General features: G+C 37.9%; 2 protein-coding genes across 2 annotated transcripts; one reads left to right on the forward strand and one right to left on the reverse strand.

Annotated features, from left to right (window-relative positions):
* Nucleotides 1-6,197: 6,197 nt before the first annotated feature.
* Nucleotides 6,198-8,379, forward strand: LOC127797697 (protein JINGUBANG-like). Its single transcript, XM_052330805.1, has 2 exons — nt 6,198-6,787; nt 7,579-8,379. Exons 1-2 carry the CDS (start codon nt 6,242-6,244, stop codon nt 8,287-8,289), a joined length of 1,257 nt encoding a protein of 418 aa, XP_052186765.1. The 5' UTR covers nt 6,198-6,241; the 3' UTR covers nt 8,290-8,379.
* A 4,945-nt stretch (nt 8,380-13,324) lies between these two features.
* On the reverse strand, nt 13,325-14,698 carry LOC127796354 (uncharacterized). The gene is made up of 2 exons (XM_052328444.1): nt 14,059-14,698; nt 13,325-13,941 (listed from the first exon to the last, which is right to left on the reverse strand). The coding sequence occupies exons 1-2, from the start codon at nt 14,696-14,698 to the stop codon at nt 13,325-13,327; spliced, it is 1,257 nt and encodes a 418-aa protein (XP_052184404.1).
* Between the last annotated feature and the right edge of the window lie 12,511 nt (nt 14,699-27,209).

The following is a 27,209-nucleotide window of genomic DNA, read 5'->3' on the forward strand; positions in this document are numbered from 1 at the left end:
CTTTTCATGTAACAGTTGAGCTTGTGTAGATTATCCCACTGTCTCCATGGTTTGAAATAGGAATAATATAAATTTATATAGGAATAAACTTTTAAAATTTAATTTTGAATATTTTATAAAATAGAAATGGGCCTGCTTCACCTTGTTGGGCCCATTGGGCAGTGATGGGCATCCTCCAAGAAATTGGGCCGGATCTGTTGAATCAATTATGGCTTGGCAAGTCCAGACAGTGTCGTGTTGGGCTTTAAAGGAAGAGACGAGGGATATAAGATATTATTGAGGTCTAATTTAATGTGGTTAACAAGTTACCATCAAGGATATTCAGTGAACTCTTGGCACTAGTCATTTGAGGCAGCGCCATCATGGGATGAGTGGTGCTATCTTTGGTGTTGTTGTCCTTGATCGTGTCAGAAGAAGTAAATTGTAGGTGTGAGACTTCACCTCATTGTACAAGGTGAGGATCGAACTCACGAGCCATCAGAATGACATTGACATATCGTTTGCCCGACTTATGCCCTGGGGACTCAGTTTTTCATCCTTAAACCTATTATTGTTATACTAAGATTTCCTATAACTTAAACCCTTAATTACATATCATTGTTATACTAAGATTTCCTATAACTTATACCTTTAATTACAAGAGATTCTAGGGTTTTAAAATATTTTTTAAATTGTTGTTGTAAAGATATAATAATAAATTTATTTGATTAAGAACGTTATCATTTGGCTACTTGATTCTGCAAGGAAGAAAATAATTAGAGGGCGCGAGAAACTTCCTATGCAAATACTTTGATATTTAAATCGAAAATCAAGGATGCTGAAAACTATAAAAATTTTTTTTTATCAGTATCAAAGATATATATTTTTTAAATAAAGGCCTGCTTATTTATAGAGCAAAATGGGACGATCATAAATTTTTTTGATTTGAGATTTTTTTTATAAATAATATTTATCTCAATATTTTAATATCTTATCACAATTAAAATTTTTAATATATAATATTTATCTCTTTTGTACCAAAATTTTATTAAAATTCGTAAAGAATAATATTTATCTTTTTTTTGAGATCCTCATTTACACATGTCAGAATTATTTAATTTACGCGTTGTGTGGGACCCCAATTAAAAAGAACCCAAAATATTATTTTAAACTTTTAAGCATTTTTAAACTTTTAATATACTTTTACCTATTACACAACATAAACAAAACCTACCAACATTTGGACGACAATTTTGGTGTATAGTGATGCCATGTTGTTCGATAAGTTAATAGTGGCGCTATTGATTAGTTCTTAAACAAACAGGCAAACAGCAGTGGGCAAGGGAGCATGGCAAAAAATGTATCAATGGGAGCAATGATTTAGCCTCTTGACCAGCTAGCCACAACACATAGTTTAAGTACTTAAATAATTTGCTATCATTTTCATTAAAAAAACATCTTCTTTCTTCACGTGTACTCTTTTACATTTATAAAAGAATAATATTAAAAAAAATCATGATTGATAACAGTGTCATCAATTAGATGACACATTCTCATTGAAGGAGACTAAAAAGAACGTGTGTTATTATTTTCTTTATTTTAACACTTTCTTTAACGAGGAGATGTTATAACTCTTGGCATTACTATTACTAGAATACGAAAGGATTATTTTTATTTTGGACCCAATGATATTATATGTGCTAGTTTCTTTTTATTTTTTTATTCACCTGAGATATCTGAAATTTGCTCAACTAATTTTCAGAGATGAGTGACCTTCTCTCTAATATACTCGTTAAGTAAATGTAGATGTATTAGGTAAATCTAGATGCAGATACAATCTATACATAGTCAAAATTAAACATTTGATGAAGGATTACTGGCGAGAAAAAAGAGTGCTTTGGGGGGTCCTTTTCCCTTCTTTTTTTTCTCCATATTGGTGGTGCAGCAATTAAAATCAAAGAAAGAGAGAAAGGGAAATTGAAGCCTTCAACCAACATGTACCAATCCTTAAAAAGAGTTGCTTTACAGGTGCTATGGAGGTGACTTCTTGTGTTGAGTTGAGATGAGGTCAAATTTTGCCGCGTGAGTCTTCTTCCCTTAATTGGCTCAAACGAATAAAATAATTTCCCGGAAAGCATAAAGTAAAAAAAAGGAGAAAATGTTAGGCTTATGGTGCAGGAATTTGATGATTAATATGCACCTGTACATATGTAGGTTGTCTTGTTTGGTAATAATGGTTGTGAATGAATCCCACTCTTTGGGTTAGTTGAGAATATTTTTTTAATGTTTAAGAAATATTATTCTTCATGACTTTATTATATGTAAAATTTTGACTAATTTGTTAATCTTTGTTGGCTGGCCTTAATAAGAAAAATATTATTTGTATAAATAATTAAATTATCGAGAGAATAATCGAAAACGTAAAATAATAAAAATGATCTCACATAATTTGTATCGCCTTGCCACTATCGTCTCTAGATGAAGCCCGAGTCCACAACGACTTGATGATCGATGATCGAGTTCGATCTTGTCATCGGGCCTATCATCCGTGTCGGTACAAGTAACATAATCCTAATTAATAAATAACAACTGATATATTGTCATGAACTTTTCCTATATATATATATATATATATTACTACTGCCAGCTAGTGGAAGATATTTCCTTGAATCTAGTTAAATTTAGTGGATTTATCATTCCACTTTTTGGCTTGCATGCCTCAAGGAAATAGAAAAATATCTTCGGTTCCTTTCTTCAAAAGAAAAAGAACAAATCTATTATTTCTTATCTAACCAAGAAGAAGAAGAAGAAATCTATTAATCTCCTGAAAAATAAACCAGTTAACTAAGAAGGGTAGTGACCACCTAGCAAAAAGGAGGAGCCATCCATGCATAGGCCAACCCATCCATATTCTAATTGATTGATAATATGGAATCTGCGTCAGCAAGCCATTGCGTTTGGATTCTTCGTGTGGTGTTGGAAGCAACTTTCATCAATGGTTACTTGTGGAACAGATATTATGGTCTCTTGAGATATCTACTATATATGTATATATGTAGTCCACACATCTTTATCAGATGGATTGGTCCCTTGAGAAAACAGGAGAAAGTTGGAAAGCGCAAATCAGCTGTTCAAGTATGAGAGTTCAAAAGCAAAACTTTTGTGACAAGTTTTTATATATTCTTATTTGAATTTTAATTATGGCAAGTTAATTACAAAAGCAATATAATATAGCAGACGGTCATGTATGTATCCTATTGAGCAAATATATGCACAAGAAGTACTGAAAATTAATTTGATAAAATTATTACATGGGCAAAGCTTTTTGATGGGTTGGATTAATGTGGAAAGGGTTTTGAGTGGTGGGGTGCACAAGTGTATAAAGCAGTGGGATAAGTTGGCGGGTCGCTCAGAGACAAGGAACTAATTAAAGGATTGGCAATGGCAGGTATATAGCGTCATTGTGGTCCTTCTTAATTTATTACTAAAAATACACTTAAGAGTGTGGTATGGTCACTTCATTGTTCAAGGCTTCATATATTACTACATATATATATATATATAGTTTTGGACGGGCATTAGCTGAATCCAGACATGCATGGAAACATCTAGGTATTTTCCCAAGAATTGGAGGGACAATTACAAGGGAGCAAGTACAAATGTACACCTACCTAATGCTCATAATATATATGCTAATTAAGGAAAACTTTAAAAATATACAGATATATGAGAGTTGTAGATTTGGATACATCTGCCTACAATGATGCAAGCCATCGAGTAGCTAGCGTTGACAGCCCCCATTTTCTCCAATCTATATCTAACTCCACTACTCAATTTCCCAGTGGCCCCTTGACCAATCTACACTTTTGCTATCATGCCCCTTGTTGCAATCTAGAATACCCTCCCCTCGTATTGCTTTCTAATCTTTACAAACCCTTATAAAATAAAAAAATGCTACTGTCTGATAAATGTAACTGATTTTAAGGTGATGGACCTAAATCTATTACTTTATTTTATTTTATTTTTTGCTAGAACTAAAATTGTGTTCGGAGCTTACAAAATAGAAAAGAAATACCAACAAAGGCATAAAACAAAACCCGACAACACTAGATATCGGAACCAACCATCAATGGCCAAGGCTAATTACAAACAATCATAAAGCAAGCTGAAACTGAAAACATCTAGGATCAATAAGCGAGGTACAAAGCCATCGTAGCTTTTTCCTTTTGATAAGAGGGTGGTCACGTATAGGTGACCCTTAAGGGCCTCAACTCACATGGTAAACACCAAGCTAACCAATCACAAAGGCCCCACAAAGCTTGCAACAATATTGAAATACAATAAAATGAAAGCCTAGCTACAGATATAAACTAAAAAAACAAGACACTGAAACTGAGATACAAACTAAAGAACAAGACACTAAAACAAAGCAACAACGTAGAAATGAGTAGGAGAACGAAAGAGCAAAAAACCAGTACCAACTGTAGCGTTTGTCTAGTGAAGCAATTAAACTGCTTGATCGTTGCATTTATCCACAATCTTGATGTCAGAGAAGAAGGTCGAGCGTCCAGCTTCATCGATATCATCAACCTCCCAAAGGCCACCGGATTCAAATATGGAGAATGACCTACACCTTTCAACCTTTTCTTGAGATCCCGTGGCCAAAGTAGCAATGGTGTTGTCATGAACCACTCAAAATTGTGGGTCTTAGGTGACGTCCAAGTCAAGAACAAAGGGGTGAATTTCAATAGATCTGAGTGGTGGCACAAGTTAGGGATTTGGGACAGTAAAGATTTGAAGAGAGAGTTCGAGCACATAAATCAAAAAACCAACTGTGCAACACAGAAAAAAAGAGGAAAGAACTAGTTAGCAAGAGATTGTAGGGAAATGGGAAGAGGGTTAATTGTTCGTTAAGAGATAATAGAGAGGAGAAATATGCTCATCATTTGGGGGAATAATAAGGGAAAGGAAAAGGTCGTCAGTAATGAGAAAGGGAAGGAGGGGAGGGTTGATAGGAAGGAGTTCGATGGTGGCAATCTAGGGTTCAAGCAACTTAGGAAACTAACAATGAAACTTGTCCTAAATTCATTATATTATATATTTTTATCACTTAGGAAACTAACAATGAAACTTTTCCCAAATTCATTATATTATTTTTATTATTATTTTCAATTCTAATTATGTTTATAACATATTATTGTTACTTTTTATTTTTAAGACATGATTAGATACAAATCTTAATCAAAATAATGAGTCAGATTAAAATCTATCATTTAAGAAATAAAATTTATCAAATCAATTGATTTAATAAAGGATAGTGTTATTTTGTCGTTTTATTTTGTCAATTATGGAGTCTTTGGTCACTTTTTGATGAATTGCCCCCCCAAAAATTAAACAACTCTATATTCCAAAGCCTGTTGTGTCTCAAGGTGCTCCTACTGGCAAGGGGCTACCAGATAGTGGTTTTTCTCCTGTCCCTTTTCCTTCAAAGTCGAATGTTAGCCATCAATCTCTCAAGAAAGGCGCGAAGTTTTCCCCAAGCCCCACCCTCAAACTCTGTGGATCTCCAAGGCAAGTTAAATGATATTTTAATGACTAATAGGTTTTATTCTTTATCTTAGAAGATTAGGGTATCCCTTAAACAAGTGGATTAAAGTATCCCTTTTTGCTTTCATTCTATGGATGCTCCCCCAAAATTCAAGTCCCAACACAAAAGACATAGTCAAAAGAACAAGAAGTATGCTAAATTTCCTAAATAATTATCTTATCCGTGTCGTGATTTTGTGTGTTTTGTAACTTTCTTCCGTTATGATAGCTCTATGTTACCTTTTGTTTTGCGTGTTTGCTCGAAGTTTGCCCCAACTTATTCCATGTAAATTATTTCAATTTTTGTGTAATGAATTTGCTCATTTACAAAAAAAAAAAAATCGCTATTTACTCATTCATCAACTTCCACAATGGAACAAAAATATATTATCTTATATTAGACGTAATATTATCAGTTTATAATTTAATAAAAGAATTGTGTTAAAAATTCCTAATAACAGTACTTTCCACTCATAAAAAAAATAATAATAATAGCACCTTTCCTTTACAAGTGTGATATCTGAAGGTTGTCTAGTTTTCCCACGGCATTAATTGCTTCTCCCTTACAAGCATGATGTGGATTCAATTGCAACCTCCTATAATATAGAGCTCTCTCTCCTTCAACACCCCCCCCCCCCCCCCCCCCAATATATGTATATCTATACAGAAAGTAGCAATGGAACTTGTTCCATGTCCTCTGTCTTGCCAATCATCAAATGAAGAATCCAATTTTCAATCTGATTCCACCCACCACCACTCAGATTCATCATCAACTTCCTCTCTCGCAAGCCTGGCCTCTCTTCTCTCCCAACAAGACCACCATCCATCCACCACCACCCACCACCATCACTGCATGATCTCCACCATCAAAGCCCACTCTTCCGCCGTCTTCTCCCTCTCTCTTGCCGGAAAACACCTCTACTCCGGCTCCTCCGACAGCCAGATCCGCGTATGGAGTCTGGATCCCTCTTCTATCACCACCTCCCCGGAGAAAATCGCAGCCTCCGGCAACAGCGCCGTCAAGTCCATGGTAGTTTCAGGCGGCAAGCTCTTCAGTGCACATCAAGATCACAAAATTCGCGTATGGAAGATAGACAATGACTCTGTTCCATACCAGAGATACAAGCTCATAGCCACCCTACCAAGATTCAGTGACCGTGTCACCACCCTCTTCTCCGGCAAGAACTATGTACGGATCCGCCGGCACAAGAAGAGCACCTGGGTAATGTTGCACATCATTTACAAGTTTTAAAAATGCAATGATTGTTGCAATTTTATATTCATGATCATTCTTTTTATAAATTTAACACCGAGCTATTATAATAACTTACTTGGTCATATGGATGATTTGTTATAATATTTAAGAAAATGCTATATGTGCAGAAAGCTCACAGGGATGGTATATTGCGATATATCGCGATATGTTAACATCAAAATATCGCGATATTTTGCGATATATTGATCCCTGTTCACCCTCTTCTCCCTCTCCTTCCTTCTCTCGCCGCTGCAACCTCATATGTCGTCGTTCTTTGCCTCCGCTTGCTCTCGCCACCGCCTCGCCTCGCTGCTGCAACCTCTGCCGCCTCGTCCCGTCGCCTCGATCGCCTCGCCTCGCCTCGCGTTGTCGCCGCACCGTTGCCTCTGTCGCTGGGGCTAACGGTGTGAGAGGGAGAGTGAGAGAGAGACAGAGGGAGAGAGAAATGCTGCATTTGGGGCATTTGAGTCATTTGAATTATTAATTGCAAGGGCAAAATGGATATTTTGGTTGCCCTATAAATCCTTCTGTACAATTTGTTCTGTACAAATAGCATGACCCTAATATTTATGATTATTTGTTAACATTTCTGGCGTAACACTTTACTTTTTTTGCCAGCCTTTATCTATATATATATATTTGCTTGGTCATAAATTCATAATACATATTCATTAATTGAAATTGCTGAGTCTAATTGTATTATTCTAATTCTACTTATTTACAGATTTATGTGATTCATTCGCTGACACCCTTAACAGGTTCATCATGTGGACGCAGTATCGGCGATGGCCTTATCTAAAGACGGCTCCCTTCTCTACTCGGTCTCATGGGATCGAACTTTCAAAGTATGGAGATCATCAGACTTCAAGTGTTTAGAATCAGTTTGGAACGCACACGAAGACGCCATTAACGCTCTGGCCTTTTCCGGCGATGGTTTTCTGTACACTGGTTCGGCCGACAAGACGATCAAAGTGTGGAAGAAGCGAGAAGGCGACAAGAATTCGAAACACGAGCTGGCCGCCGTCCTGGAGAAGCACACTTCGGCAGTGAACGCATTGGCTCTTAGCACCGACGGCTCTGTGCTCTATTCCGGCGCATGCGATCGTTCGATAATTGTGTGGGAAAGAGATCACGGCGGCTGCGGGCCGCACATGACTGTGGCCGGCACGCTGAGAGGGCACAGCAAAGCCGTCTTGTGCTTGGCAACAGTATCGGATGATCTGGTATGCAGTGGATCGGCTGATAAAACGGTTAGGGTTTGGAAGAGAGGGATGGGAAAGAGTTACAGCTGTTTAGCGGTTGTTGAAGGACATGGAAACCCAGTCAAGTGCTTGGCGGCGGCGGCGAAGGGCAGTGATGGTGATCGTAATGGGGAGTCTGCGTCTTCTTCAGGGACTTGTTTTTTGGTCTATAGTGGCAGTCTTGACGGTTATCTTATGGTCACCCAAGTTATGGTTCGTTCCTTATAATTATTCTTTCTTTCCTTTTATTTTTATGGGTTTTGGACGATTTTGTAGATATGGGTTTTGTCTAAATGCTTCCATCACCATTTGACCTAAGTTTTAGTGTTTACATGGAGAGCGTTCAAATCCAACTGTCGGCTCAAGAAAACTCTCAATTCGTCATCATAACAAAGAAAGAGGATACTTACTCTGAAGTGACGATATGTTAATCTTTCATTTGTGCAAAGCCCCAACAACATTTGACAAATTTGTAGCTAAGTTGAAGGAAAGGAGCAATCTTCCTCCTAACCTGAAACCAAGATTGAAACCATTGAATTGACTTGGCTATTGCCATGCTAGCTCCTCGATTTAATTGCTTTTCTTTGGCCCAACATGAAACCAAAAGGTGGGTTTTAAAGAAATCCACTAATCCACCTGAGAGATAATTTATAGAGAAGGGTTGGAACGCGTTCATGCGGCATCATGCAAGCTTGAAGAACCTCCTCAGTTCTCCCCCTACTGAGTTTGTGTTGCGCTACTAATCCATAGAACTTTCATATTCTTAGCCCACGTACGTACGTAGCACAAGAATAACCACTAGTGAATCAAAGAAATGCTGGATTTGGGTCCTGATTTTGTATTGCTGAATTGGGTCTCGAGCTTTGGGTTAGGAACTTTGAAAATGGTAGCACGATTAAGTTGGGTTTTCGCATGGGTTTCCACCTATAGTCTAATTTGTTCCAATTCAAGTAATTATTCCAATTTCTAATGTTAATTAACAGATAACCAGTAAGTTAAATGCGCATGACATTAGTTGGGATTGTAGTGTACTAATAGGTGGATCATTAGTTAGTGAATATCTAGGGTGTCGTTTTCGAGTTTAGTTTATTATTTTTTCTCAATTTTGTAATTATTATGCATATCTTCTATTATGATAGTTCTAAGTTGTTGAATGGGGAAGAGACCTATTTATTTAGGCTTAGTTGCAGATGATCTTTTATATTACAGTTAGAAATGGAAACTTTGCAAGTGATGATGGCTACTTTAATAGACTTCAGAATGGCCCAACCTTTAAAGTGGGCCTTGAGACAAGAAAAGCCCAACAAGAGCTTAGCCAACTTTAAGTCCCTCGCCAGCAAGTCCAAAGTTAGGTTCAAGGCCCATTACTGGTTCTCTTGGCTCATCTGAGAGATCTCATTTCAACTAATTATCATGTGGTCTGTTTTGAATTACTTTCTCAGCACATATCACTTAAAGATAATGTGTTCAATGAGTGATGTAAATTATTAATTGTACTTTTATTACATTTATCATTATGTTATCTCTGAACATAATGATTGATTTGAGAGTCAAAGAATTTACTAAAAGATGAGATTTTACGAATTGTTATTTTTTTTTATAAGAAGAGACAACTTAAGATATATTCGTGATGACACTGGACTGATCATCGAGGTCTGTCTCGAAGTAAGTACTTGCAAGGGCGGGGCCTTTAATCTCCCGGGAGAACTCCGACGCTTAAGTTAGTAGAAGAAGAATGCCCGAAATAGAAAATCACACAGTAGTCAGATAATCCATACTTGTAGAAGTTGATCGTTATTTAAAGATGGCGTAGAGCATATTCTGAAGAGATAAAATAACCTTTGAATAATGGAGATAATTTCGGTTGACCGAGTCAGCCTCGTTCAAAATCAAATATGAGTTGAAGATCTAGATGACACGTGGCGCTTCCTGAGAATGCCATGTGGCAGCACCAAGTTGGTATACTCCGAGGGTAGTATAGTAATTTTGCCCTTAGTAAAATATCTCCTCATTACTTGCCCCCCCAACTCCTTGAGCTGTGAGGGTGAGGAGCTCGGGCAGCTGAAGGAGTAGTCCTCTAAGCTTTTTTGCTTTCCTCTAAAAAGGAGTTCTGCAAGATAAATAAATAAATAAGATTAATGATCTCCATTATTGGCTCGCTTCCCAACTCAAAGTCTCATCACCCTTCACATGGCCCTCCAAGGACTCTATAAAAATGGATGTGGGTATGGTCCCCTCCTCCTAAGAATTATTGGAGTGAGAGCATGCTTGAGGTGGAGTAAAAAGGTAAGAGGTCTTTCCTCTCTTTTTTTTTTTTTTTTTTATATTCCATTTCTCTGCTTTTTTTTTTATTTATTTATATTTTTTTTTTGGTGTGGCTGAGACCAGCGGTCTCAGCCACATTAGTGGAGGCCGCGGCCTCAGGGCCGTGCATGGGTCCTGCTGCCTTCTTAATTTAATTTTTAATTTTTAATTTTTTTTTTTTTTTGCCTGCCTCTCTATTTTTTTTTTTGCAGACTTCCCATAAAGCACGAGAGACTCCAAGCGGCGCTTTCAAGCTCAATAGGGGACGGACTGGCTCCTTCATAAGGGTTTTCTCGTGCATTCCCTTTCATCTTTGGAATTCTTCTCATCCGCCGATATTCCTTTACCTCTCTTCTCTTATTTTTCAGTGGTTTTTCATTGTCTTTCTTCCTCATATTACGTTGTTTGAGTAAGTCGATCCCCATGACCTCCTCTAGTAACTCAGATGGGAATATCTCGAACTCTTCTAGCTCATCTTCCCAGTCTAGTATGCAAATAGGAGACGCTGGGACCTCCCGGCCCCATCTTGATGCGTCCTCTTTTGATAACGATACTGACCTAGAGTTAGAGCTCCACAATAATGGTCTCCCTGATGACCTAACCCCTGCTTATTCTTCCTTGTCCGAGAATGAGATCTCAGGTTCGCCCAAAAATATCATCTCCCCACCAAGGGCTACTGGTACTCTGCACCCTCCAAACTTAGAGCCCATCAATCCCTTCATGAGGGTTTAACCATCTATGAAGCCTCTCTTCGGGTGTCGGATCCCTTTCGAAGGAACCCTAGCTGAGATCTTTCGCCTCGTAGGGTTATCTCCTTCTCAGCTAGTGCCCAACGAGTGGAGGAACTTAGTCTCTTTCGTTATATGCTGTCAGGGGAGAGGTATCATCCCTAAAGCCGAGCTCTTCTTAAAATTATTCTGCCTTGTATGTGTTGATAAATCCGAATTTCGCTACTCGTTCATGGCATACCCCGGCTGTAAGTTTCTCGTAGACACCCCGTCTTCTTTGAAAGGTTGGAAAAATCGATATTTTTTCATGGGATCTTCCTCCGCTACTATGGGTGTGCCCAGCGCCTAGCGTCGGCCTCCCTATACAAATTTTTCACGTGAAATTTCCCCTTTAGAAAGGAGGGATGCTGAGCTGTTGATGGGTTTGGAGCACGTCAGTACTGCCAGATTGATTAACGAGCAAACTCTGTCTCTCGGGGGTGTGTGTCGGTACCCCTGTCCAGCAGCCGACATTCCTTTAGGTTGATTTTTTCAATCCTCTCGTTCTGCTTTATGTCTCCCATTTATGCGTACTTCTTTATCCTGACCCTTGATCTTCTTTTGTCATGCTTTGTAGCCAAGATGATTGACGACGCGGAGCTGTGAGGGACCGATAAGCAGGCCGCTGAAGAGGCCGAACTGGCTCGAAAGAATGCCAAGCGACATACCAAAACTCTCGGCTCCCACCCAGGCATAAAAAATCGAAGGCCTCTGGGTCACACTCTTCTTTGCCCCGAGCCGAGATAGGGGGCTCCAAGGCCCTAAGGCTCTTTCTGACATGGTCGAAGGGGAAGCGTCCATTCTCGCCCGGCCTCTTCACTGACCAGACTGGAATGTTCATGAGTCAGACCACAGCAGCGAAGCCTGGGTGGCGACTCAGCTTATTCAGGGTCTACCCACTCATGCGGACATCAAGGGGGCCGCAGATTTGACTTCGGAGACCTTGGAGTCGTGCTACTGCCAGGGCTTGGTTCAGGTTAGTCTCTTGGTCCTTTATCATGGAGAATTTTTGGTTCCCCCATATTCTAATCTTTGTTATTTGCATGTAGAGTATTGTCGCTCAGAACGAACTCCAGAGACGAATGGCGAGGAACTCTCGCAAAATACTCGAGTTAGATAATGCCCTTGCTGAGTGCCATAGGACCGTCGAGCAGTGAGATGAGGATCTGAGGGCTCAGCATCAACGAAACGCGGAGCTGGAGGAACGCCTCCAAAGCCTTGAGATTAGCCGCCATGCAATGGAGGGAGAGTTGGGGCAGTTTAAACAGCGTGTTCGGCAGCTAGATGAGAGATATGCAAACCCCACCCAGCTTCCTGAGGTGAAATGGTTTATCAGACAGGAGTTGTAGGGTGTCTGGAAGAAAGGCTTCATTCGGAGCAAGGAGGAAGTGCGACAAGCCTACCCTGACCTCGATTTCTCCCTCGTCAGACCTATGGAGGATGTGATCGCAGAGCTCACCCAGGCATCATCCTCCAAAGCCCCTGCCATTGAATCTGAGGAGTCCGAAGAAGAAAACTAGTTATTAGTTCGAGATTCATATGTACCTTTTTGTCGTGATCTTGAGTTGTACTAGACCTTTGATCATTTGCTAAATAAAATGCCTCGAAGTTATGCGTTTTTTGCAATAGTCCGAGTTGGGTGGTCTCTGTTATCTGATTTCTTGCACCTCTTTCTGTAATTCTCATGATGATGGATGTCGTTCTACTTGGTTCCTTTTTATTAGGGGTGGTCCCCTGGGTCACATCTGCCCCTTTTATTTTTAGCCCTCTTTCACTCCGGTATGGAGGTGAGGACTTAGGAGTCTCCTCCGGGACCCTTTAGGTCGGCTTCTTTGGGGGTCATTTCCACCCATCTTAGCGTTTCTTTCCTTTTTATTTTAGAGGTGGTCCCCTAGGGCCATATCTAGTCCCTTGCTCTTCCTTTTTTTATCTTAGGGGTGGTCCCCTAGGACCATATCTAGTCCCTTGCTCTTTTTTTTTTTTTTTATCTTAGGGGTGGTCCCCTAGGACCATATCTGGTCCATTGCTCTTTCTTCGTTCTCGCTATCTTTGATGATGAAAAGACTCAAAAAGTCTCTTTGGAGGTTTCTAAGGTCAGAGGAAAATAGTTCCTTCCCCTTCACCTCTCTTTTTTCGTTTTATATTCTGTAGAATAAAAAATCTGCACATGTGAAAAGAAACATAATGAGATTTTATTGGGAAAAATACTCAGCTCCAAATTCCTTGGGGTAAACCCCTGACCGCTCCTGCACGATACCCCTAGCAATGTTGATGGATGCCATGTAGCACTCCCAGGCGGACTTTGGGTCTCCTCTGACTTCGCCAATCCCCGCAGTAGTAGTGAACTTAAGCACCATGTGGTAAGTGCTCGGCACGGCCCATAGAGCATTTAACCCCGATCTCCCCAAGATCATATTATAGGCCGAGGGGACCTCTGCTACCAAAATGTCTAACATGACCTGGGCAGACCGAGAACCCTCTCCCAGAGTTAACAAGAGCTGAAACATACTGTCTGCATATACCACTTCCCCGTCGAATCCAATTAAAGGGACCTGAGCTGGCTTCAACTGTTCCATCTTGTATCCCATGCCCAAGAAGGCCTGTCGATATAAAACCTCGGAGGAGCTCCCCGGGTCCACGAGGATCCGCCAAAGCTCCCATCTTCCCAACTTCGCTGTGATGACCAGTGGATCATTAGAAATCAGATACCCGGGCAAGTCGTCGTCTGTAAAGGAGATAATGTCCCCTAGTCGAGCCCTCTTGACTCCAACGTGTCGATACAGATCAGAACTTTCTCCCGACTCCTTACCTGGCACCATCCCAGTGGCTAAAGTGTGAAAAATTAAATGTTGCGGAGGACTTCCCTCCCTCTGGCGACTCTCTCTCCTAGGCGGAGTTTTGGTCCTGCGCCTTTCCTAGGATCTACCACATTTACGGGGAGGGCTCCTTGATCTCCGACGTTCACCCCTTTGTGGCTCAGTATCCTTAGCCATGAATCTCCTTAGGAAACCCCGATTGATGAGCTCCTGAATCTCATTTTTCAGCTGATGGCACTCCTCCGTGTCATGTCCATGATCTCGATGGAATTGACAATACTTGTATTTACTTCTTTTGTTAGCCGGGGCCTTCATAGGTCTCGATTTTTTCAAGTAATCCTTATTCTCAATTGTAGCTAGGATCTCTGCCCGAGGAGTATTAAGCAGGGTGAACCTGACTGGACTCCATCGGGGGCCCGACCTTTCCCCCCGAAGACCTGGTTTATCTTCCAGCTTCTGCTCCATATTCTGACTTTTCTTCTCTTTCTTATTCGAGTATTCAATTCTCTTGGCCCGCATTACCTCCTCGGCATTAATGTACTTGGTGGCTCGGCTTAGGATCTCCGTGAACGTCTGGGGAGGCCTCTTAGCCAGTGATTGGGTAAAAGGACCAACCCTCAAGGCATTCTGAAAGGCCACCATGGCAATACTCTGATCAAGATTCTCATTGCTCAATGCCTCCATATTAAATCTAGCCACAAAATCTATTAATGACTCTCCTTGGTTCTGATTGAGATTCACAAGGGTCATGGTTGATCTTCGGTGTCTTCGGAGGGTAGCGAAATGCGCCAAGAACTTGTTCTGAAGTTGTCCGAAATTAGCAATTTACCGGTGAGCCAAACTTGAATACCAGGCTAGTGCATGTCCTTCCAAAGTGGCCGGGAAGACTCTACACCACATAGCATCAGGTGCCGTCTGGACCATCATGTGAGAGGCGAAGAGATTCAAGTGGTCAACAGGGTCGGTTGTGCCTCCATAGGGTTTGATGGCAGGGATTCGAAGGCGCTCAGATGGAATAATCGCCATGATCTCCCGATTTAATGGATGATTGGAAACAATGTCATGTGGCTCTTCCTCCCTCCGTCTCAACTCTGTAACCTCCCTCTCCAAATGCTGTAGACGCCTTTCTCGCTGAGCCCCTCCGGCTCGGGCATACTCGGGACCAGAGGACTCCTCCTCCTCTGAGCTTAGCCTCCCATACTCGTCACGCCTGGAGGGTCCGCTCCTTCTCTCTTCTTGATGGGACTCCCTCCAGCATGAGGGGACCCGTTACCTTGGAATCTAGAGCGGCGGTCCCCTTGGTGCCGACTATCGTGGTTGGAGTGCTCCTCTTGCCTCACCTCCGGAGGCTGTTGTTGGGTCAAAAAGGTGTTGAGCAACTCCGTCAAGCGTTGGACCTGTCCCTCTAACTGGGCGACACGATCTTGTGATGGCGAGTGATCTGGGGGATGACCCCTTACGGGTCCACTCTCCGGTGGTTGGTGTTGACTCTGATCTAGACAGGTTGGGTATTAGCAGCTCGCGGTGGATTTCTTCTTGTCGCCATAACAGGGGGAAACTTGAGCTCGTCTAAGGTACTCAACGAACAAGAGCAGATAGAGCAATTGGCCCCACGGTGGGCGCCAAATGATGATACTAGACCGATCACCGAGGTCTGCCTCGAAGTAAGTACCTGCAAGGGCGGGGCCTTTAATCTCCCGGGAGAACTCCGACGCTCAAGTTAGTAGAAGAAGAATGCCTGAAATGAAAAATCACACAGTAGTTAGATGATCCATACCTGTAGAAGTTGACCGCTATTTAAAGATAGCGTAGAGCATACTCTGAAGAGATAAGATAACCTCTGAATAATGGAGATAATCTCGATTGACCGAGTCAACCTCGTTCAAAATCAAATATGGGTTGAAGATCTAGATGACACGTGGCACTTCCTGAGAGTGTCATGTGGCAGCACCGGGTTGGTATACTCCGAGGATAGTATAGTAATTTTGCCCTTAGTAAAATATCCACTCATCAATTCGGATCCAAAAATTAAACACTCACACCACCATAACCCACCACCTCTCTTCTGTTGTTATAAGCCACCTCACTTCATGAAATTGTATTGTGGTGCACGAATTTGGGAGTGTTCATAATTGAACACCAAAGCCATGTCGGCCATCACCATGTACATACATATATATTTCAGTTCAAATTTACCTCTTATTCATAGCAATTGTTGCACTCACCACTGACCTAAGTAGTTTTGAAGAGAATGAAATTTAATGTGATGGAGCTAATTGAGTAATTTATCAATCAAACGGGGAGTCACAAGTGAACCACAAAAAACCCTAATCTCGTAATTACAAACCCTAATACAAATATAGAGAACTTAATCACAAAATTGGTTATAAAAATTACAAAATCAGTATTGTAAAAAAAAAAAATCCTGATTAGCAATGGAATTGGAGGCGACAAAGGAAATGAAGATGGAGGTAGTGGCCGCGATGGAGCTAGTGGCAGTGAACATGATGAGGCAATGACGACGATGGGACTAGAGGCGACCAAAAAAAATGAAAATGAAGGTGGCGAAAGAGAGAAAAGTAGAGGGATGAAGGATAAAAAGACCCTATTAAAATATAAAGTATTATAATTATAATTGAGTTTTTTAAGGTTAAAAATATGAAGGGTAAAATTGTAAAATATTTGATTAACTCTATTTTTCATGTATAACGTTTTGAGAAAAGTTGGGGAAAACTTTTCTAAATCTCTGTCAAATTGTGTTTAACCTCAGCAACATTTAAACTCTTTAATTTTTAGCAAACGTATAATTAAATAAACTATATAACATTTAACCTTCATCAATATCTTAAAAGTGGTCAAAACTGTAAGCCAAACACCCTCTAAAAGTAAGCAATCAGTTGCTATTTAATTATGACTATAAAGAATGAGTTCACTCTAGAATGAAAAAGCAGAGCTATCTAAGACGTATTTGAGGATAAAATAAAAGACCCAAAAATTAGGCTTTTATCTAACGAAGTTATTGATGGAGAGAATGTATAAGCAAAAAAATTATACTACAAGGACCATCAAAACTATTTTTAAAGCAGATGGAGTCTTTGTGCAAACAACTCAAATTGAGGGTTTGAGTGCCATTTATCCTTTTATAAAAGGTTGTTTGCCTTTATAACCAATATGTCTTTTCATAACCATGCCACTTTCCAATATTACTATTTAATATCTTCATTTTTTTTTTAGTAATTTTATAAATCCACAACATAATAATAAAATATTAACTAAATATTTATTATTTACATTTTAATATTAATAAGCACACACAATTACCAACAAGTACGTTTTATAAACATTACAATAAAACACAATAAAAGTAGCACACCACAATACAAGAGGGCCCTAATCCCCACTATCAAGCACATGGGTAAGAGCCGATTTGCAGTAAGTTAAATCAAGGAGCTTACAAGCTCTAAACTCTAAAAGCTTGTTTGCTATTAATTTGTTAAAATGTTAATAAGAATAATTTAGATATTAATTTAATCAACACTAACTTATTCTAAGATAAAAATTATATATAAAAAAAAGAAGCTATGAAGTGCCAACTTATAAAATAAAATGTTAGAAAAAGCCATAACCTAGGTACCTTATAAACTCTTCATAATTTACAAACTCAATATTCAACCAAAATTTAATATAATCCCAAGCAACTCTAAACCATAACACGAGTCATCACCGTTTAACCCAGTTACTCAAAAATGTCTAAAAAAATCATACTTGCTCTCTCCCTCTCCCTAGTGCATTAATCATGGCTTAATTGGTGTTTAAAGTTTCAAAGTTAAACAGTTCTTGGAATTCTAGAAGCCGGCAGTGAAGAAAATACTGCCACTAATAAGTTGAATTCTTCAAAACTACCACTGTGCTTTGACTTTAATTTTCCATAGCTTTCTCTCAATTGGTCCTCCTTTAGGAACCAACATCCAGTTGGGGCCCATTCTCCCAATATTTCCAGTGATTTAGCATCATTGCAATCTTTTAATCCAGCCTAGCTAGCTAGGGTTACTTAAACATTCGGAATATTTGGAACAGTTTTAACTTTTAAACAAATAGCAGATTTCACAAAGTTCACAAACGACTCCATTTTAGTTTCAAACGAACACCCTCATTCTCATTTGAGATTATAATTTTGAAAATGGGCAATATTCTGTTTTGAACATATTTTCATATGGATAAATAGAATTCAAGGAGCAAACATTGGAGCAGTTCTTCATCAACCGGCAGTATCTAGTCAAAAGAGACGAGGAGTTGTATAGGACGCGTCCTGCAACTGTGACCCACTTCAAAGGTGCAAACAGCTGTGAAGTGTGAGCTGAGAGCTGAAATTAATTGGGAGTTGGCCCCTTTCCACCTGAATAGGCAAAGAGAATTAACTTCACCAGCAAAGATATTTTAACTTTTGTTTGCCCCGTTTGTGGAACCACAATCATCACAATCAGAAGCCAAAAATGATGATGTTTTAGAGTTGAAAAATAATATAAACGAATTAAACAATATCGTGTTATATGGAATGGTATATCTTTTTTATTATCTTTTAATTAACTTACTTATATTTGTAAAAATCAATACATATTTCTTTTTATTTAAAAGTAAACATAACACGATGAGGAGAGATATCCCAAGAGAAGACTCGGGCCAAACTCGAGTTCAAAGATATTATTGAACTTTATATCTCAATTATAATTTTTGTATAAAAACTAATTAATTTATATAGAGAAAATAAACTAGTAAAGATGGTGACATTCATTTTCTCAATTTTCCCCATATATAGATCACTTCTAGTACCCCTCCAAGTTTCTTGTTTATCTTTTTGAACTAATCATTCCTTACAGCCTAAGCTTTTACAACTCCCACTGGGTAGAACTCACAGCGAAAGGGTCCTAGCCAGGCTAGCCCTCACTCACATCCGGAAAAGAAAATACAAGGAAAGAAGGAACAAAAGTTGGGTTTGATCATCTTCTCTGTAATCACTTTATCAATGAGTAGACAGAAGCTCTCTTCTACAGTGAGGAAGAGGTAGGGGCACCCATTGACCCCTAAAGAAAAAACCTGGGAGGCTGTAGCATGATAAGGTTGCCGCTAAAAGTAAGATGGAAAAGAGGAAGGGGCCACTGAGTTGTAGAACTTTGTTAGGTCAAAGATAAAGCTAGCAGCAAAAGGGTATAATTAACAGCGATTCACTTCTGCTAATCCCCAAGAAAATTGGCTTTTTCTGTTTAACTCTTGCCATATAGCAAAAGCCCAGTTTAAAAGTGGATCAACTTCTTTGATAATGCTTTGTTTGTTTGTTTATTATTTTTTCTTTCTTAACTTTCTTTTCTGTAATGTAGTTGGTGGGAAAAATCTTTCCAACAATTTTGTTCACTCCTGGAGAACAGATTTGCTTTGACCTTTTATAGCTCCTCTCGCCTTAATTCACTTATATATATTATTATATAACTTCTGTGCATATGAGGCGGAAATTATGGTGGAAAGTTTGTCACAAGATAGCCTGACGTAATTTTTCTATTTTCACCATCCATTACAAAAGTTGCCCACAAAAGGGCAAATATTGCGCTATGGCATGAGGTTTCTCACTAGTCAAACACAAAGGTACAGGAGCCCAAGACTAAAATAAGATAAACCAAACTAATCCTTATTTATCACAAAAAGTTGAAAATACTACCCCAAAAATCACCGTCTTTACCTAGCTATATATGTCAAGATGCCAAAGACACATAGCTAGCCAAAGTTTTTTTTTTTTTTTTAAATTTTTTGATAGCATCTATTATAGAACTATCCATAGAGGAGCCAAGAGTCCAACCACATGTAATTTTTAGCAGAACAATCACAATACAAATAGAATTTATTATTCGAAATGTAACTAAAATCTCAAATGCGGATGGATGGAGACCTTGTTATATTAACTCAATTATTAACAAAGATAATCCCTTCCTTAGAAAAATCTAATGAAAATTATAGTAAAACCCTAACTTCTCTCCGCAGGAGAGTGTGCGTAGAGAGAGTGAGAGTGTGAACGTAGAGAGTGAAAGAGTTAGCAGCTAAGTTGGTCGACCTAGGAGAGTGTAGCAGCTTAGTTATTTTTTTGGATACTGCAAGAGCTCAAACCCCAACCTTTCTCTCACTCTTGAGGATACCATATATTAATCTTCAACATAATGCTCAGAGCCCGAACAAAGTGGAGTTGAAAAGTCCCACATTCAATGGTTAAGAGAACAAGGTTGCAACACCATTGTCTGACACCATTTCAATTGGTTAATTCAGCTTCCATTTTGTTGCTAGAAAAGAAGGAAGAGCTCTCCTTCCTCTGTGCTCTGTGGCCTCCTCTATTCTTTTCCGTTAGCTGCTCCAAGAAATTACCAATCCAAAAATAAAATCACAAAATATAAATTCTATTTATGGATACAACATTACTCTTAAGAGAATCATGTTCAATCATTAATACTAGCTGTCATTGCACAGGGGAAAGAAAGAATGACACTATTTAGTTGGTTATGCTAGAACCTATATGATTTGCTAAGGGTAAATTTAAAAACAAAAAAAACTAAAATTTTAATTTTTTTTAAATATTAAAATCTAAGTCCAAATTTGGGACATTTTTATTAGCATCTAAATAAAATGTTGACATGACATGTCACTTCAAATTAAAAAATTTAACATATAAAATCATATACACATGTGTAATTAATTAAATTAAATATATACGTATATATAATCTATATAATTTTTTTAAAAAATAAACCAACAAAAGGAAGTCCAGCCCCATCTTCAGCCACCCTAATAAGCGATTGGGGTGGTTGAACACCATTGATAATGGGGTTCAACCCTCATCCAATGGTGGTGCATGCGTTAATGATCTGTTATGCCACATTAATTGATCCATTATGTATGCCAATTAATAGACCTTCAACGATTCTAAATTGATCAATTGCTGGTTGTTCAAAGTCACTATATATGTCTTTCAAGCTTCCTTTGGTGATTTTGTTACATGAGCACATAAATTAGCGTTTACTTGAATCTCCTTCTCTAATGCTCGTACGTAGTATCGTAGTGGATCTTCTTTATCGAACGCGACCGGATCAAATTGCAACAGAGCTAGCCAGGTCTCTTTCAACCAGAATGTGATTGGTACTGCGAGCTTTCTTCTTTAATTTCTCCGATGTTCTCTCTCAATGGTGATTTCTCCGATGGTCTTCTTCGATCTATTTCCTCTTTAGGGAGACTGTGTGCGACTTCCTTCTGTCTCCTTCAATGTTGGGTACCTGTGATAGAACCCCACCCATGGGGATTCTCAACTCAACTCCTATCAGCGTTGGGGGTGGCTAGTGATAGGGCGGTGACTGACCACCATATACATGCATGGTCAGCCGTTACTGAATTATTCTTTTTTAATTTATCATTTACAGTGCATATCTGTATATTTAATTTAATTTATATGTAATTATATGACTATAATCTTTAAATATTATGGACGATATGTCACGTCTGGTTTATAGGCTTTGTTTGGTATGAGTTTTTTTTTTTTTTTTTTTGGCATTCGGTGTTAGCAATCACAAAAAAAAAAAAAAAAAAATTAACACCCCATTTGCAATGAATAAATTCTACAAAATTTTATGGAATTCGTATTATACACACACAATATATATATATATACACGCATAGTTTTATATATATAATTTTGATGTGAAATAATTTTGGACATTTGACTATATTTTTATTTTTATTTTTTTAAACTTTAACAAAGTTATTATACCAAGGGGATATAACAACTGAAATTCTGGATTAATTCATTATAAATATGCGTTTGTGGAATTTAGTCAGAGCTTATAACAAAGTTATTATACTAAGGGTATTTTTTAACTTAAATTCTAGATTCATTCTGAACATATGTTTGTAGAATTCAATTGAATTTTATATCTTAAGTTATATAATTGGGGACATAAGAATTTATTTGCAAATGAATTCATTTAGAAATGATTTTCAAATTATTGTTGTCAAGGTACAACAACAAATTTGTATGCCCGGGAAAGTATCTTATGTGTAGTTTTCGAGAGAGCTCTAGTGAAAGAAACTGGTTAGAGGCTCAAGTAAGTCTTCCGTGCAAACTCTCTAATACTTAAATCAGTCTCGTGCCCAAAGTAAAAAATGCAAAAAAGCATGTAGAGTTATAGTTTGAGTAAAATTATGAGTGTATCTTTTGCTGGAGGAAGTCTTTTATTTATAGGGGGAGGAGATTGATAGGTGGAGGGAGAGTCCTAATCTTCGATAGGCATATTTCGGGCTCACTTCCTGACTTGTAGGCAAGGATATCAAAGCTATAAAATTGAATCTATTATTCACAACCTTGCTTAAATAATGTCTAGAGATTAAGTTTCTCAAGGAGATTTGTAATCTCCTTGAAGGGTTTATCGCGGACTAGAAGGCACGGTACATTTTTCATAAACTAATTTTTTATTGATAAATTGTTCCTATTTTTTTAGCATATGGTAACACTTTTTATTAAACTTTTGATTTCAAATATTTAAAAAAAAAACAACTTTTACATTAATAAACAAAAGGCTTAAAGAATTTTTCATAAACCGACATTTAAAAAATATTTATAAAAAGTACTTAAGGTGAACCATAACACATATAAAAAAAAACATCATTTAACAATGAGTAATGATAATCAAGAATTAAAAAAAAACACTAAAATTGGATACAACTCTTGCTAATAAAAACGTTTGATTAAAAATTTAAAAAAAAAATCAAACTTTTTTTCTGGCAGTTTACCCATTTGCTAAAGCATTAAGATAAATTTTGGCTAAGTCTATTCGCTGGTACCTCTCTCTCTCCCTCCGAGGAGAAAGATAAGGAAGCTGCTTGGGGTTAGGAGAGAGAAAAAGATAAGAGTCATAGTCATGGGGTTCATGATAATTGTCTCCATGTGAGAGAAGGCAAAAGAGCAATGAGATCTTCTGAGAATTAGCAGATCCGCTGGATTTTTAGCCCTTGGTTCAAAGCAACGCACTCTCCAGCAATGATCATGCCCTCTAACCTCTCTCTTTCATCATTAGTCCCTTGCTTTCTTCATCACCACACCATCTTTTGCCACCAATCAACCAAACCAGCAACTTCAAGGATCAGAACAAGGAAGAGAAAGAAAAAGAAGAGAGAGGTGGACGTTTGAGAATGAAGAAAGGTTACTCACTGAAGAAGAAGAAACCCTAATTCTCATCTAATTCATAAGTCTCATCATCATCTTCTTCTTCTTCTTCTATTGCATGTCGCTTTTCTTCTTCTCCTTCTTGTTTTCTTTGGGGGAATTGAAGCGTATCGGTCCGATTGTTTGCTAGATCAGCAAATCATTCATAAGTTTGACTTTGATAGATCTATATCTCCATATGGGGTTTCTTTCTTTTTGCATCTAAAAACCGAAAGCCCTTTCACTTCAGGCAGATGTGTACATGCACATGGCTGGATTTTGATCATTTAGGTCACTGAAGAAGATATGGATGCTGCGATACATGTCTTGGCAAGGTTTGGTTGATGCTTTTGAAGAGGATATAATCTGTCTTTCTCTCTCTCTTCCTGAATATCATTATCATGTCCTCCTTATTTGTTGTTTATTTCAGTAGTACTGTATTGGTATAAGTTACTGAAAACGTTAATAGGTGGGTGTCTGAAATTTCTTCTATACGTGTGTATGACAATAAATATTATCTTGAGGACATGATCGAGCCAGTTGGAATTTGTCGAGCTCTATTTCTATTCCTATGTATACAGGCTTAAATTTTCTGAAATTTCCAGATCCATGAAACTATGGTTCTTATGTCAATTGTTTGACTTCTTTCAAAAAAAAATGTCAATTGATTGACATGAATGTTTTCAAGGTGGAGGCGACACGTCTGATCTTGTTCTATGCTATTTCCAGCTTCTTTTAGAACTGAACAATATCGATCAGGCCTTTGTTTTTATCTCTTTTTAATTTCACCCCCTTCTTCGATCCAAAGTATTATTATGGATGGTTGTTTTAAGCAAATTAAAGACTGTACTTCCATCTCACAAAAATATTGTTTTGCTCCTTTAATAATTATTATTACAAACGTAATTATTGTTACTATTATGAACAAAATATGAACATGCACAGCTCTTCAAGTTTTCAATTGTTGGGAATTCCACTGCAAGAACTCTCTCTCTCTCTCTCTCTATATATATATATATATGTATATACACACACACACACATATATATATATGTATTCATATGATACTTTGAATATATTCACTATAAATATAAGCTGTTCCCGTATGTTGTTTGTTTCAATAGTACAGTAGTATTATATTGTTGAAAGTTTCTCACGAAGAAAGTATCTGAATATCATCTATAAACTGATTTGCATGTTCATCCACTATATACACACACACACACACACACATATTGTAGCATGAAAAATTTCTAGATCTATTTTTGCTAATTGGACTTGCCCGGCTAATGACATCTTCAAGATCAAAGCTATTGCATGGACACGGTTGTTCCCACTGCTTTTGCATTTGATAGTATAAATTAATAAACATATATAGAGGTAGATGTTGCTTGATTAATTCCGAAGTTATTGAAATTCAAGTTCGGGTCTTGGTTTCATGCATGTTTACTGCTAATTAAGTTGGTTTTATTCATATTCTTCTTTTTGTTAGGTAAAAAATATTAAAATACAAAAGAAGAATATCTCAGCAAAAAGAAAAAAAGAATATCAATACATTGCATGGTTACTTCTCCGCTGCCATCTTGAGATTGATCCGAATCAAATGTTTTGTCATTCATTCGACCTGTTTGTGTGAGGATCGGTCGGCCGAAGCCTCCCCAATCGTTCTTTCTGTTTTTTCTTTAATATTGTTATTAATTTATTATTAAAACTATTTGTACACCATCAAGGTAAAGAGGTCCATTGGTAATCGTACCTCCTGCATTGAGACTTCAAGTCTCAAGTTAAGTATACTGCAGAGTGATTGTTTAGATAATCTCTCATGAATCATAGATATTTAAGAGTGAGGGAATTGTTTAAAAGTTTTGTTAAATGACTGATGAGATGATTCATTGGATTAATTAGAAGACAATACATTATGTTGATAATCACCAGAATTTCCCCTTGTATATAACAAAGAAAAAAATGAATGTTTTGTGTGTGTGTGTGTATATAATTAAACAGATGCAATCTTTATTAGGATTAAGTTATGACAAACCTGCTCCTTCTACGTACGTCCTTTTCTATTTCTTTTGGCTAAGAGGGGAAACTGCAGACAGCAACATGGCAAGAGCACTAGTAAGAAAAGAAATGCAAAAAGGGAAAAATCAACAGAAGCCAAGCAAAAGGAGAAAAACATGGTCTAAACTAAGGAAGCAGGAGCTAAAAGCTGGTCATCTTTGTAGATCTGGCCGAGGCAATGAGGGATATCATGAAGAGAGAGGAACCCGTCAAAAGGCACTCCAAAGCTCAACGGGCCAGCTCATGAGCAAGTTTGTTGCCTTGTCTAATTAGGACATGATGAATGGTAACAGACCATCGAAAATGCTACAAGTGATGAGCTCGAGAATAGTCCATGATTGAAACCGCGAATCGACCAAGGTGTGGGTCAAATAAACTTGTCTAGAGCGCATTGACATATCAGAGAAAGAGCACCCGCCTAAAAAATAATGCTACTCCATCCAAAATCTTCATAACAAAGAGCTAGCTTTCAGCAAGAAGGTTACAAACTAATTCAACCCTAGCTAGGGCTAGGGCTCAATATTAGCTGCCACCCAAGCCCAAGCAAAAACAAAGGAACCAACACCAATAGGGAATGAGAGGGGGAAGGATGGATGAATGGGGTCGCTTGAGAACGAGCAAGTGGGGAAGGGAGAGTGATCAAGAATCAAAAGAGAGCACGAGGGAATCAAAAGAGAGCACGAGGGAGAGGGGAAGGATGGATGATTGGGGTATCTGAGAAGAATGATCAAGCATAGAGAAAGACTTATAATGCTACTATTTTCAGATAATTGTTTTTTAATATTTAGATATGTTGTTAGTTAGATACAACAATAGAATTTAGATATTAAAAAATTATCTTCAAGTCATTAGAATTTTGTATGAAAGAAAATGATCAGAGAGTACTAAGTTTTTCTCACACAATTATTTCGATACTTAAATCAAATTTTCGTGTTCAAAAGAGATAGTGAAACTCTTTTGTGAGCATAGGCGACTTTATCTTTGAGGAATAATGGTTGTAGTTGAACTAAGGGATCTGTGATAAACATCCCTAGTATTTTGATATTGACTAAGATTTAGACTTTTGTGGATAAATCTTATTTTTTTACAAGATTTTTGAAGAGATTTTTAGAGTCATTCATTTGTGTTTTCTTTATTATGAGTACCCGCATGAGATTTCTTAGGAAGACCTCATGATTCTCCCAAAGCTCCTTCCACGAGAATCTATTGAGACTCTCTTATAGACTTCTCAAACAAAAGTTTGCCAAGACTTTCTTAGAGACCTCTTGGCTGAAAGTCTTCCAAGACTCTCCTAGAGACCTCTCGGCCCAAAAAGTCTCCTAAGGCCTTTTAACCTAAGACTCGTCTTTGGGCCTTAATGCTTTATATCCAATTTTTGGATTTTTTTTTCTTCATAAGCTTCTTGATTAATATATATTCATTTGGTAGATCTTTTTATCTTCAATCTTTTTTCCCTTTTAAGTTTTCCTCAAGATTTTCTTTTGGGTTTGTTGTTGGGTTTATTAATTGTGCCATGGCCCATCACATATCAAGATCTACTACTATAAGAAAATAACGAATTTGATATGAATTTTTGAGATGGATTTTGAGACGAAAAATATTTGTCTCAATTTTGAGACAAGAAAATTTATCCTTCTCAAATTTGAGACGAAAAATTATTCCTCTGAAATTTGGGACGAAAATTATCCATCTTAGATTAGAGATAGATTTTGAGACAAAAAATGATTCATTTCCAATTTGAGATAAAAAGTTATCCATCTCAAATTTGAGACAGATTTTGAGACGAAAAATTATTCGTTTCAAATTTGAGAAGTATTTTGAGACAAAAAAATTTTTGTCTCAAATTTGAAACGGATATTATCCATCTCAAATTAGATAAGGATTTTGAGACAGAAATTTTTTTGATTTTTAAGACGAATTTTTTTTGTCTTAGATTTGAGACAGATTTATATTCGTCTCAAACTTTGGATG

The sequence above is a fragment of the Diospyros lotus genome, chromosome 3 (assembly GCF_014633365.1).
Source record: "Diospyros lotus cultivar Yz01 chromosome 3, ASM1463336v1, whole genome shotgun sequence".
In the NCBI taxonomy this organism is placed as follows: Eukaryota; Viridiplantae; Streptophyta; class Magnoliopsida; order Ericales; family Ebenaceae; genus Diospyros; species Diospyros lotus.